The sequence below is a fragment of the Fulmarus glacialis genome, unplaced genomic scaffold, assembly GCF_000690835.1.
Source record: "Fulmarus glacialis isolate BGI_N327 unplaced genomic scaffold, ASM69083v1 scaffold23883, whole genome shotgun sequence".
In the NCBI taxonomy this organism is placed as follows: Eukaryota; Metazoa; Chordata; class Aves; order Procellariiformes; family Procellariidae; genus Fulmarus; species Fulmarus glacialis.
In genome coordinates, this window is record NW_009204204.1 from 1 (window position 1) to 12,500 (window position 12,500).

General features: G+C 36.8%; 1 protein-coding gene across 5 annotated transcripts in view; it reads left to right on the top strand.

Moving 5' to 3' along the window:
- Positions 1–2,916: 2,916 nt before the first annotated feature.
- The window catches only part of KDM6A (lysine (K)-specific demethylase 6A), a 51,720-nt gene continuing 42,136 nt past the window's right edge, over positions 2,917–12,500 (top strand). Inside the window, exons 1-8 of one of the 5 annotated variants that reach the window (XM_009574908.1) lie at positions 2,917–3,041; positions 5,804–5,902; positions 6,274–6,493; positions 7,055–7,189; positions 7,631–7,786; positions 8,437–8,532; positions 11,239–11,343; positions 11,964–12,359. In XM_009574908.1, the coding sequence (XP_009573203.1) occupies positions 2,920–3,041; positions 5,804–5,902; positions 6,274–6,493; positions 7,055–7,189; positions 7,631–7,786; positions 8,437–8,532; positions 11,239–11,343; positions 11,964–12,359 (1,329 nt within the window). In that variant the 5' untranslated portion in view covers positions 2,917–2,919. The remainder of the gene's footprint in view (positions 3,042–5,803; positions 5,903–6,273; positions 6,494–7,054; positions 7,190–7,630; positions 7,787–8,436; positions 8,533–11,238; positions 11,344–11,963; positions 12,360–12,500) is intronic. The other 4 variants (XM_009574912.1, XM_009574911.1, XM_009574913.1 and 1 more) reach the window with 4 other exon arrangements.

The window sequence follows — 12,500 nt, forward strand, 5'->3', positions numbered from 1 at the left end:
ACATTTTTTGTTGTCTCTCACGATGGTGAGAACAACGTAAGCATCTGCTTAGAGGTTCTCAAAGCACTCTCCCAGTGATTTTCGGTAGGGGCATTCCTAGGTGGTGTCCAATTGGATGAGACATAGGAGATGCTAAAATGGGGAAGAGGCTCGTCTCTTCAGAGACTGAGATGATGATGTTTATTGGGGAAAAAGCAATTGCCGCAAGTTCAGCATGAGAGTGATTGATCAGCATAAAAAAAACCTGCAGCATGAGCTAGGATAGCACATCCTCTTGCTGAGGCAACACCAGGATTTGTTACAAATTAGATTGTAAAGACCTGGAAAAGAGTGTGGAACACTTGTGAAGTATGGACAAAATCTGTGCTTTTGTTTATGATGTTAAAAATGTCCCAAGGGTGGAATAGTCGATACGCTAGTTGAGAATTTGAGGTAGGTCTTGCAAATGGCAAACTGCACAGCTTACCAAGGTTTTTCCATCACCTTCTTTCTGAACATTCTTCATTTTATGCATGAAGAGAAGAGAGATCCAGTTTCCTTTACCTGTGCTGTTCTAGTAGAAAAATTGTTTGTTCTGCCTACCCTCTCTCTTGCTTTTTGCCTTTTTCACCTCCCCGCACACGAAGATAAAATCGGGAAGCAACCTTTGTTTCAGCAGTGAAACTAGATAGGGCTTGCTGGTTCTCATTTCTGTCTCCTAGAAATAGATTCTTTCTTTTTATCAGTGAACTTCAGTAAGGATCTCCTGAAGATGCAACATGTTATCTTTCAATCCAGCAAGGTTCTGATGAAACAGAAAATAGGCATCACCATACAACATTTCCTAAGATTCAGGAAATTGCTTAATGTCTTTTTTTACCCTTGTTTATAATCCTTGAACTATTACCTTTATCTCAGGCTTTGCCTGGCACTGCACCTGATACATTTATCCTTAGTGTACAGTCATGCAGGTGCATTCTGATAACCACCCTTACATAAGCCTTTTTTTTTTCTTAAAGCGTGAGTATTTTCTGTGGGCTTAAGAACTTCAGTGACTTGGGATTTGAATCAAAATCATTGCTTGTTTATGAAGTCCTTGAGAGAAACTTGTGTATGTTATATGTCTCTGCAAAAACTACTGGTTTTTTTTTTTTCTTTTTTTTTTTTTCTGATGGGTAGGGTTTTGACTTGATCCATCTTCAGACAAGAGAAAGTATGCTTTTTTTTCAGCCTGTGTAACCACTTGGCTCCTAACCTGACATTTCTTGCAGTCCATGAAATATTCGAACTTCTGCTTCTGACCACAGTTCCCAAGTGACACGTTTTAAAACACCTCAGGCAAATGTTGTTCAATGGATAGGATTTTCTTTTAGATTGCCTTTTTCAAAGCTTGGAAGTTTGCTTTCCATTTGCAAAAGCGTCACTGTGACTGTTAACAAACTACAAGCCCGTGGAATAAAATATAAGCTGAGAACAGGTAGAATAAAATATTTAAGGTATGGTCTAATTACAGAGAGTGAAGTAAGGCTGCAAATACTCATCAGTTCAGTTCTCAGCCTTGCCTACTTTGTCTAGCATTTCAGATGAGATCTGAATTTGAACTGGATCTTTTGAGTGGTATTACCCATTCATGTAGTTAGACTGTGTCAAAAAGGATAAGCTTTGAGTGCTGAAGTTTCACTGATGGAGGTTTTAAATGGACATTTAGTGCAGATGTGTGTACAACCCTGTACACACTAACTAAAACTTTATACAAACCATGGATATTTTATGAAATTGGTATCATAGTGTTCCACAAGGGACCGTTTATGGGCGGGGCACTATGAAAACATCAGGACAATCTGTTGTCACATACTACTTTTTACAAATGGTGGCTGAAAAGCAGTGGATTGTTAAGACAAATACATGGAGATTAAGCAAACAGCAAGACATTGCTGACCAGTGTAGTATGTAGTGATTGCAGCAGGCCAGCTACTTGTTACAAAGGATTTCCCTGTACTCACGATATGAATGGCACTGAGGTGATTTTGTGGCTGCTTAAACAAATTCCATCTAAGTGTAGAGGCGGATGAGGAGCAGCTTGAGAAAATGATGAAGGTGCTTTATTTGAAATGGTAACAAAGCCTTGCATCAGTCCTGGAGCAGAGATGCGTTTTAATAGCATATAAAAGATTATACGGGAGCATGGATTGTGGGAGGCCTTTAAAGTGGGGACGAATAATTTGTCTAATGTAATGAAAGAAAAAAAGGCATTTGAAAGAATACGGTGTGTGGTTAGATGAGGAAATAAAATGATCTTTTCAGCAGAATTTGTTGTAGATGAGAGGTGAGTGCATTTGTCAAGGTGAACAGAAAGGATGTTGTAGCAATGAAGATGAAATGACAACGTAAGAAAGATTTAAGTGGAGATACAAAAATTCTTACCAACATTCTGTTGGGGAATTGCCCAAATGTAAATATGTGATAAATACGAGGATTTAGAAGAAAAGGAGTAAACTGAACATAATGTACATATTATACATGTACAGATAATTGATGTGCGTGACAGGGAGAATGGTGACATTTTTCACAATGACAGGGAAGGTATCTGTGTTCAGAGGAGAAAAGAGTTAACATTTTCAGATTAACTTTTTATAGTAGAGGATTGAGCAGTTCATAATTGTGCTACTGACTTTGTAGAAAATTATTTAAACCAAAAAAAACCGCTTTAAAAGTACCTGAAAGTAATTTTGACTTAGGGTCCTTTTGTCCTGTAATTTTAGTATAGAACTTCGAAAGTTTTAAAAGTTTCATTCATAATATTATATGTAAGTGATATTATTGTTTGATATTCCTGTTTTTAAAGAGGAAGTAATGCTATGAATATCCTGCTGTGCCAAAGTGTTAAATGGTCTTAGGGAATTTAACTTCTGCCATTTATGGATTCTTTCTGTAGGCTGGATGCATCACACCGTGGATCAGCTTGGAGACAAGGCAACCAAGGAAAGCTATGCTATACAGTATCTCCAGAAATCTCTAGAAGCAGATCCAAATTCTGGTCAATCCTGGTATTTCCTTGGAAGGTGAGAAATGACTTTATAGACACTGCAACTATATTTGTAAATTTTTTGAGGATACTTATTATTGTGAGTATCTTACGTTGTTTTTCTTCTTAATATTTTCGGAGGAGTAATGAAGGGAAAGGATGTATGTATCTACTGAAGTCTAGATTTCTGGAAAGTGTATAAAAAGACAAGGTGCTAACATATTTGCGATGAATATAGATTAGGAGTTGAAATGAAGTATGTTACCCAAGTGGTCCTGCTTTTTTTGTAGTTATTATTCAGGCTACACATTTACAGTAATCTGAGTCTGCCCTGTCTGGTTTTACCTGTTCCTCGTTCTACTACCACATCTTCTATTCTCTCTCCTTTTTTTTTCTTTTTTCTGTGTTCTTTTTTGTTTGGGTTTTTTTTTGTGTGTGGTGTTTTTTGAGTTGTTGTTTTTTGTTTGTTTTTTTTTTTTTTTGTAAATGCTCTGTAAATGTTGTTACTTTTGTTCATACCTCTTTCACAATTATTCATTTCTTTATTTTCTCAGAATCTCCCGTCTAAATTTTTGCACTAAAATACAAATATTTTCCCAGGTATACATCCATTTCTAAATAGCATATATTGCAACTAAATATTAGTCCAAGATAACTCAGATTGATCCATTCTAATATCTTTGCATTAATTCTGTACTATCAGAGAGTATTTTTTACTTGAAAATTAACTTATTCCAAGATGTAAATCATATAAATTTGATGACTTTTCTTGGTCTCCTTTTTAAGAAAATAGAGTACTTTACACAAACCAGCAGTAATTCTTGAAATAATCAGTTTTTGGAGAGAGCTTTGAGGGCAATTCAAGTCCATATGTGAACAGGTCAGTTCTGTTCAGAAACACATTAGAAAGGAATTATGCTTAAAATTAAAACTAATATGCTAACCTCAGTATCTTCCAGCTGACTTTCTTGGAGGTTCTGGTCACATACAACTGGAACCTACTTTTGTTTTTGTCATCCTAATTATATCCCTCCAGCTGTAACTGTAAGACAGGGCTCTTCAATCAGCTGTCTGCAGGCTGAGGGAGGAACACCGGCACTGAGTATGAAGGGCAGAGGGCTAGAACAGGTGCGGAGGGAAAAGGGAAAATGGGCCAGGGATCATCTGGCTCATCTTATCATCCACTGGGCTGAAATCCTCAGTAGTCCTCTTCCATGTGCCTTGAGCTCGTTGTGTTCTTAAAGAGCAGCAGGATGGAGCCAGGGCTCCATGAAGTATGTGTGCGTAGCTGCCATGCTCCTGCTCCTACAGTGCCACGGCTTTCATGTGGTTAGAGTGAAACCTAAGACCATACAAACAAGGGGGAGAAGTGCAGGAAATGGGGGGAAAATCTAGTGGAAGCATATCTTATACTCTACAGGGAGGACTAGAGCAAAAATGTTTCTGTACCCCATTCCTTCAGTCCTTATGCTGGCAGAAGGGGAAAGGAACAGGGTTACGGGGTTGTGCGTTTCCTCTTCTTCTTTTCCCCTCCTCATGTATTCCCTTGTGTTATTCCTTCCTCTGCTGGATAGCAAGTTGGTTTAAAGTTACCTTTCAAAAATATACCACCACCATCCTCCTCCCCAACTGAAAAAAATCCATCACCCTGCTTAAGTTTTGTTGGGTGCTTAATGTTAGTGCTATCCTAATCAGAGTCATCATGTATCTGATAAGCAGACAGATTGAAATTGGAACCTGGGTTAGATTGTGATTAAAATGATCTTCTGAAACATTATATTCAGACTTCATGGATGTTTTTAGGCAAAATACTGCTAGATTTTATTGTATTCCTTTCCTAGAGTGTGCCTCAAGAATACATGAAAGTGTAGCATGTTTGACAAACCTTTACCTGTACTGTTCTGCTTGGTTTTTATTTTTTACTAGAATAAATTTTCTGTTGTTATTCATGTGTTTTGAAAGTTGTCAGTTCTTTTTCCAACAGGGAAACTTATTACAAGCAATATATGAAGCAGAGCTGTTGTAGATTGAACTAGTAAATATATATTTTTTTTTAATATTGTATTTATTTGAAGCTTTTCATTTTAAAAAGGTAGGTATTATTGCCTGTAGTATAAATGTAGTTCTCTTTACAGTTCTGATATTTCTGCTCATAATGCCAGAATACCTTTGTATGTGAAAAATATTCAAGTAAGAAATTACGAAAAAATCCAGAAGAGCAAGGGTTTTTACAAAATTTCGTGCTTTATCTATGCAGTAAAATGAACTGATTTGTTGTTCATGACTTGAAATCTTATTGAGATGTGAGAAATGCACGTGAAATCTTCCCAGGCAATCAGGAACCACCCTGATTGAGTTGGTCAATGTCTCTTAATAATTCTGAAACACTTGTTGTAGGTCATGAAGTTTCATAACCATTTGTTTGATAAAATAGGTAACTTAGTTGTTTCTTTATAATGATGTCTGTAGATAAATATTGTTCTTATTGACTGATAAGTTACCACAAATGAAAGAAACATAAGTCTTTAAAATGTGGTATGACTTCTCTTTTCCTTACAAATGGAGTAAGCTAGGGTTTAAGTGGTTTTGGTGTACTTTTCAAATAAATAATTAGTAATACATGTTGATTAAGATGTTTGAGTCTGCTTATGCCTGGCGTTCAGAAACAGCAAATGTTTTGGATTCGTCTAGATGAGTATGTATTTGCATGACTTAACATTTATCAGATCAGTCTTGGTAAGCCACCCTCAATGATTACCTTCTATAAATATTACCAAAGTTCTTTTTTTCTTCTCCCAGGTGCTATTCAAGTATTGGGAAAGTTCAGGATGCCTTTATATCTTATAGGCAATCTATTGATAAATCAGAAGCAAGTGCAGATACATGGTGTTCTATAGGGTAAGAATGATACAGGGTAATACAGTGATATAATTCCATGCTAATATATAAAAATAAAGAATACCAGCTTTTTAACTCTCTTGTGCTCTCAAGGGGACCGTAAAGCTTTTTTTATTTATACCTTCATGTTGTCAGACTTGTCTGATTTGATGTTTAAATAATAATTTATATTTGCTTTTTCAATTTTTTAGAAAACTGAATATGCTATATATATGAGCTTTGCATGTTAAGATTTTGTGTTGTTCATGCTTATTACTGTGCTTTATATAATGGCGAAGTTTATTAAGGGTTTTGAGGGGCATGTGTATATTTGACTTGTTTGTATTTTGACTTTGTTATTAATTCTCAACTTCACTAATCTTTCTATTCAGTGTGCTGTATCAACAGCAAAATCAGCCTATGGATGCTTTACAGGCCTATATCTGTGCTGTACAATTGGACCATGGCCATGCTGCAGCCTGGATGGACCTAGGCACACTCTATGAGTCCTGCAACCAGCCTCAGGATGCCATTAAATGCTACTTAAATGCAACTAGGAGCAAAAATTGTAGTAATACCTCTGCACTTGCAGCACGGATAAAGTATTTACAGGTAAAACTAAAGTTTTAAGAAGCGGGAAATACTCTTCCAAATACACAGCAGAGGGGAGGGGAGAAGTAACACACAAGTTTAACCTGCAGTTGTTTGTGGTGTGTATAACCTGTTTTCATGTGTATTGTAAGCATATCATAGCCTGTAATATTTTATTTCTTTATTTTTAAATGAAACTTAATTCCTTATAAACCCTATTGTGCACATTTAATCAAAGCATACTGTTTTACATCACTTTGCCTTTTTCTTTGTATTGTCTACATTTTTAAGTTCTCATAACATAGAGAGAGAATACACGCACGCTATCTTTCACTCTTGTTTGCAATTTCAGAAAAAAGGAATTATGAGACCTCTGAATCCAGAGCTCATCTTTGTTCTGATTCTCACAAAGGTTTATATTCTGGTTACCCTCTTTATACTTAGCACCTTTCTAAAACCCCAAATTTTAAATCTATCCTCTCTTTAAGACATAATTAGCTACAGCATTTAGGAAGATTTCATGGACTTGCTCTTACTAAAGTAGGCTTGTGTTAAATTTGCTTTTTACATAATTTTTCCTAGGCTCAGTTGTGTAACCTTCCACAAGGTAGTCTACAGAATAAAACTAAATTACTTCCTAGTATTGAGGAGGCATGGAGCCTACCAATCCCCGCAGAGCTTACCTCCAGGCAGGGTGCCATGAACACAGCACAGCAGGTGAGAAGTTGGGTTATGTTCTGCAGGTGCCCAGCTTTAAGGGTTCTTTACAATCGGTAGTGGTCAAGCTTATTTTATTGAGCACAGGACTGGCTTTTATTAATAAAAAGCCTTTGATTTATTTGCAAAGGGATACTAGATCAAGAAGCTCCCTATAATACGGGAGAAATATGGGGGTACCAATTTAGAACCTTTGTGGATTTTCATGATTTTAAAAGATTTCATCTTAAATAGAAATGCTGCAGTGGTTTAATAATCCCGTGAAAGGTACACATTCCTCCATTGATGACCATATGGAAACTGATTTTTCAGTTATTGAGATCATCTTCAGAATATCTACTCAGCCTTTTTAATGTATGTGGGCTGTTAAAATATATAATTTAAAGGAAAGAATTAAGAATATATAGAACCATATTTTTGTCTTCCTTCTGTGATTCTTAGGCTTGTAAACCTCATCATCCAAATACTGAACCTGTACTAGGCCTCACTCAAACACCAATTTCACAGCAATCCTTGCCACTACACATGATTCCTTCTAGCCAAGTAGATGACCTGACCAGTCCTGCCAAGAGGAAAAGAACATCTAGTCCAACAAAGGTATATATTCTGATGAACTAAAGAGCCCCCTACCAAAATTATATGGAAATATGCATTAAAGTGATGCAGCATGCACAGAATTTGTGCTGTAAATTTTAATCCTTTGGCATCAAGGTGGGGAATGTTTTTAGGAATTTTAAAAAACATTTTTCAGTGATGTGTTTAATCAGGTTACAGTTCAGACAGGAAGTGCATAAGGGCAATGCAAATTGGTGGCACTGTACTACAGTCATAGTTGTGCAAGTGAAAAAGTGCAATCATAGTCTCATGATAGATGGAGAGAGAGATGATCATGTCATCCTGTCTATTGCCTTTGCTTATATTTAGAATTCAAGTGTTTCATCATCATGTAATAGTGTTACAGTAGATAAAGTATTCAGTTTTAAAAGTAGTTTACATTTAAGTTAATTGCATAATTTGATTTGATTGTTTCTTGTTACGATATTAGGTTTAACTTTTTCCTCTGACTGCTCTGATACTATGTGGGAATGGTAGAGTGAGACTTGGCATGTTTTAGCATGTTCTTTGTTTATATTGTTATTCTTGAAACAATGACTAGTTCTTTCATAAGTAAGATAAAATCTAGATAGTAAGAGAAATTATGTTGACCCTTTGATAGTCACGCATTTTAATGTAATGTTTTGTCTCAGAATACTTCAGATGTTTGGAGCAGTGGCCATACAGTGTCACATCCTCCTGTACAGCAACAAATTCATTCTTGGTGCTTGACACCACAGAAATTACAGGTAGGCGTGTTGAAGATCTTCAGAAGCTTTGGTACTTTGTTTGTTTGTTTGTTTGTCTCTTTCTTTCTTCTTTTTAAGAAAATAAATCTGGAACATTTTTTGGTTTCACATTTCTGAAATGCAATGTGAAATACTTCCCAAATAATTCCCACAGTGTAATTCAAGTTGTGATAATATTTATGGCTTCTCTATGTGAGATTAGTTCTGTAGTAAAATAAATGATCTCTAGGAGAAACTGAACACTTACATTGGATGAATTGTATAATTTATAAAGTAAGAACGTACAGTAATTCTTTTTTCTTACGATGTTTTAAAGATAGATATGCAAATTGCCACACTTGTGTGCCAAGTGAGTTTTGCTACTTGCTGTAATGTGCGAGATATTGAAGGAGGTGCAGAAGTATTGTAACATCCTCTTTTTCCTCTGAGGTAGCTTCTTGTATCAAATTGCATAAAGAAGGTTGCACATTCTACACAATGCAGTTACCCAAATGAAATCTGGTACTGCTTTTCTGTATTTTATGTCATCTAATGTATTTATATCAAATGCTAGATTTTATTTTTGAAATCTTGTTTCAGGTCTTTTTTGTTACGATGTTTGTTGTCTCTTCAGTTCATTAGGGCTTGCAGTGAGCTTCAGGAGGAATTCCTTATTTTGAAAGTCAGGCCTAGCTGGAAACTCTTACCCATGTGTTACAGATACTGCTTTGGATGCAAGGGAAAATAGAAGGGAATACAGTGCAGAGACAGTGCAGTCATTCTGATTGACTGAGCAGTGTTCCCCTCAACTCCAATATGGTTCTTCAGCTGTTTATCTATGTGAACAGTTTTGGCTTTATTATGCTGCATAATTTTCCCCTCCCTCTCCTCCCCACCTCCCCACCCCTTTGGTCCTCCCTAATCACTCTTCCGTATCTCTCTCTCTTCATGCATTCTCATTACTTCTCTCTGCTTATTTTATATCCTACTACTTTTTCTCCTTTTTAGTCTCACCTTTTTCCAGGTCCAACTTCCTCCTGTAAGCAGTATCTATGTAGGCTTCTCTGTCCAAGTACAGTATACTGGATTTGCTGGCAATAGCTTGACAAGGTTCCAGCATATATGAATAGGATATGGATATTTAAAAGTGGCAGCTCAGAGACTGGATGGATGTGGCACATAACACACACCAAATGGCTCAGCTAACAAAAGCAGAAGAGGAAAGGGCTGTGGCCACACAGTAGCCTCTGGGGCTGCAGCATGCCACTGGAGGAGGGTCGGGTGTTGGTTTCACAGAATTGGTGGACAGCAAGAATAGTGCTGCCCGCAAAGCCTCTGCAGCCGTAGCACTGGAGAGGAATGCAGACTTGCCTGTGCTGACATATGTGGTAGGTCATCTTTCTGGGAATCTTTCTGATTCCTGTTAATCCTATTTAGACATTTTTTAAAAAGCAAAATAACAACTCAAGAGCACTAGTTTAGCTTCTGTGTACCTGGTGCATGCACACCCATGGAGACCCTGTTTTCATCTCACAATCATATAGAGAGAAAGAATAGTCTTACTGATTGCAGTCCCCTACAGAGGGACTTCAGAATGGAAACTACTGTTAATCCAGGAAGTTTGGCATGAACCATCTTTAATCACTTTTTCAGACAATGTTGGATTTTTTTTAGTTGGTCGTTTGCAAATACAATTGTTCAAAGCAGAATGAACTACACTTTATTTAATACTCATACTTCAGTTTCCATTTTATGTATTACTAAAACAGCATAATCAAAGCAAAGGAGACAAGAAGGATGTAGAAAAATAATACAAGCAGACCTGAAAGGAACTAAAGGGAACCTGATTTGTGTTTGGGTTTGTTGGGGCTTGGTTTGGTTGGTTTGTTGTTTTTTTTTGTTTGTGTTTTGTTTTTTGGTGGTTGTGGGATTTTGGGGGTTTTTTTGAAAGGATTTACAATGATGTGAAGTAGCTTAGTATTTAAGAACAATGAAGAGAGATGTCTATATGTCACCTGCATAGCACAACTTTTTCCCTCCTCTCCACACCCTCCCCCCTTCCTTCTCAGATAGTGCTTTTGTGTTCCACAATTTCAGAATTTATGTCATACCACTTAGCAGCAGCAGACTTACTGGTAGAATGATGGTGTGTGCTGAGTAGTTTAAAATGAATACAAAGATCCGATTTTTGGTAATGGATACTTAAATTTATCAGTTGCAAATGAGTATCATAACTTCAGATATTGCTCTCTGTAATTAAATTAAGTTGTATAGTTTTCTGGTTTTGTTTTGGTTTTTTTTTTATATTTTCTGGAGAAGTTTTCATGTGTGACTATAGGTTGAATTTACTCAGTGCTGAACAGTGTTAATAAAAGAATAGCACAGTACAAAAAAGTGTTAAAACATACATAATGATAATAAGAATTCTGTATAATCATGCTTGAATGTAGTTTTCTTTTATGGTGCCAGTACACTTAATTTTAGTGTGGTGATAATATTTATACACTCAAATAATTTAGGAAATCTCTTTAGTTTTAATAACTAGTAATAAGGTTTGGTTACAGAATAGTGTATGGAAAGGTGTTTGAGTCTGCAACAGAAATCTCAATCATGTTTTCAGCTTTACAAGTCTTGTCTTCATGGATAATTTTTAGTATTGTATGCAAGAAAGTTATTAAAAAGCATATGCAATTGTAATGATTCTGAACTGTACTGCTGTTTTTTCAGCACTTGGAACAGCTGCGTGCAAACAGAAATAATCTAAATCCAGCACAGAAACTCATGCTGGAACAGCTGGAGAGTCAGTTTGTCTTGATGCAGCAACACCAGCAGGTGAGAACAAAAATATTTTTCTCTTCTACAAAACTTCTGTCAGTAGTGGTGTCTGCTGTGTTTCTTGAACTCTGAAGAATTTCTATTGTACAGAGTTCTCATACCCTTTACTACGTTACATTAAGTCATCTCTTTTATGTATGAAGTATAATTGTGGTTTAATGGTTGGAACGTGACGGGTTTAGCTGTGTTTCATTGTAGGGCTACCAGATAATGTAAAAGTTTTCAGGCTACACTTTCAAACTAAAGTGAGCAGACTAGAAGCATCTAGAAGCAGTCTTACTTGAAAAATACTTAGTTGTAGTAAGCCATATTACAGCATATCTCTCCTCCTCTCATTGTTCACTTCTCTTTCTCTTAGTGTCCAACTTTAGCAGTAAAATGCTAACACTCAAACTGAAGAGCCTAAAAGAAAAGTGTGCTGATAGCTTTACCTTAAAATTTGCTCAGTGCATTTGTGAGCATGACAGTCATCTTATGTCTCAAAAGCAACTGTGAAGATCTTAAAATCAGTATAAAATTGGAATTGACCAGTGCAATGAAGCACACGAACCTTGTACAATCTTTACTTTTTAAATTTCTGCAGCTAATGTTGTTGTGCTTTGTTCATCTTCCGTTAGATGAGACAAACAGGAGTTGCACAGGTACGATCTACTGGAATTCCTAATGGGCCAACAGCTGATTCATCACTGCCTACAAACTCTGTCTCTGGTCAGCAGCCGCAGGTTGCTCTAACCAGAGTGCCTAATGTCGCTCAGCGTGGAATCCGTCCCGCCTGCCCCGGGCAGCCTATGGCTAATGGACCCTTTCCAGCAGGCCCCGTTCCCTGCAGCACAGCAAGAACGCTGGGTAGTACAGACACTATTTTGATAGGCAATAATCACATAACAGAAAGTGGAAGTAATGGAAACGTGCCTTACCTGCAGCGAAACGCACTCTCTCTACCTCATAACCGCACAAACCTGACCAGCAGCGCAGAGGAGCCGTGGAAAAACCAACTATCTAACTCCACTCAGGTATACAATTTCAGTTTACTCATAGAGTATGCTAAGGAGGCTTGATAAGCAAGTCTCCATTTGAAGTCTCTCATTTGTAAACACACGTTTTCCATTTCCTGAAGTTGGTGACCTAGATGCAAATAAAACATACACTAGGTT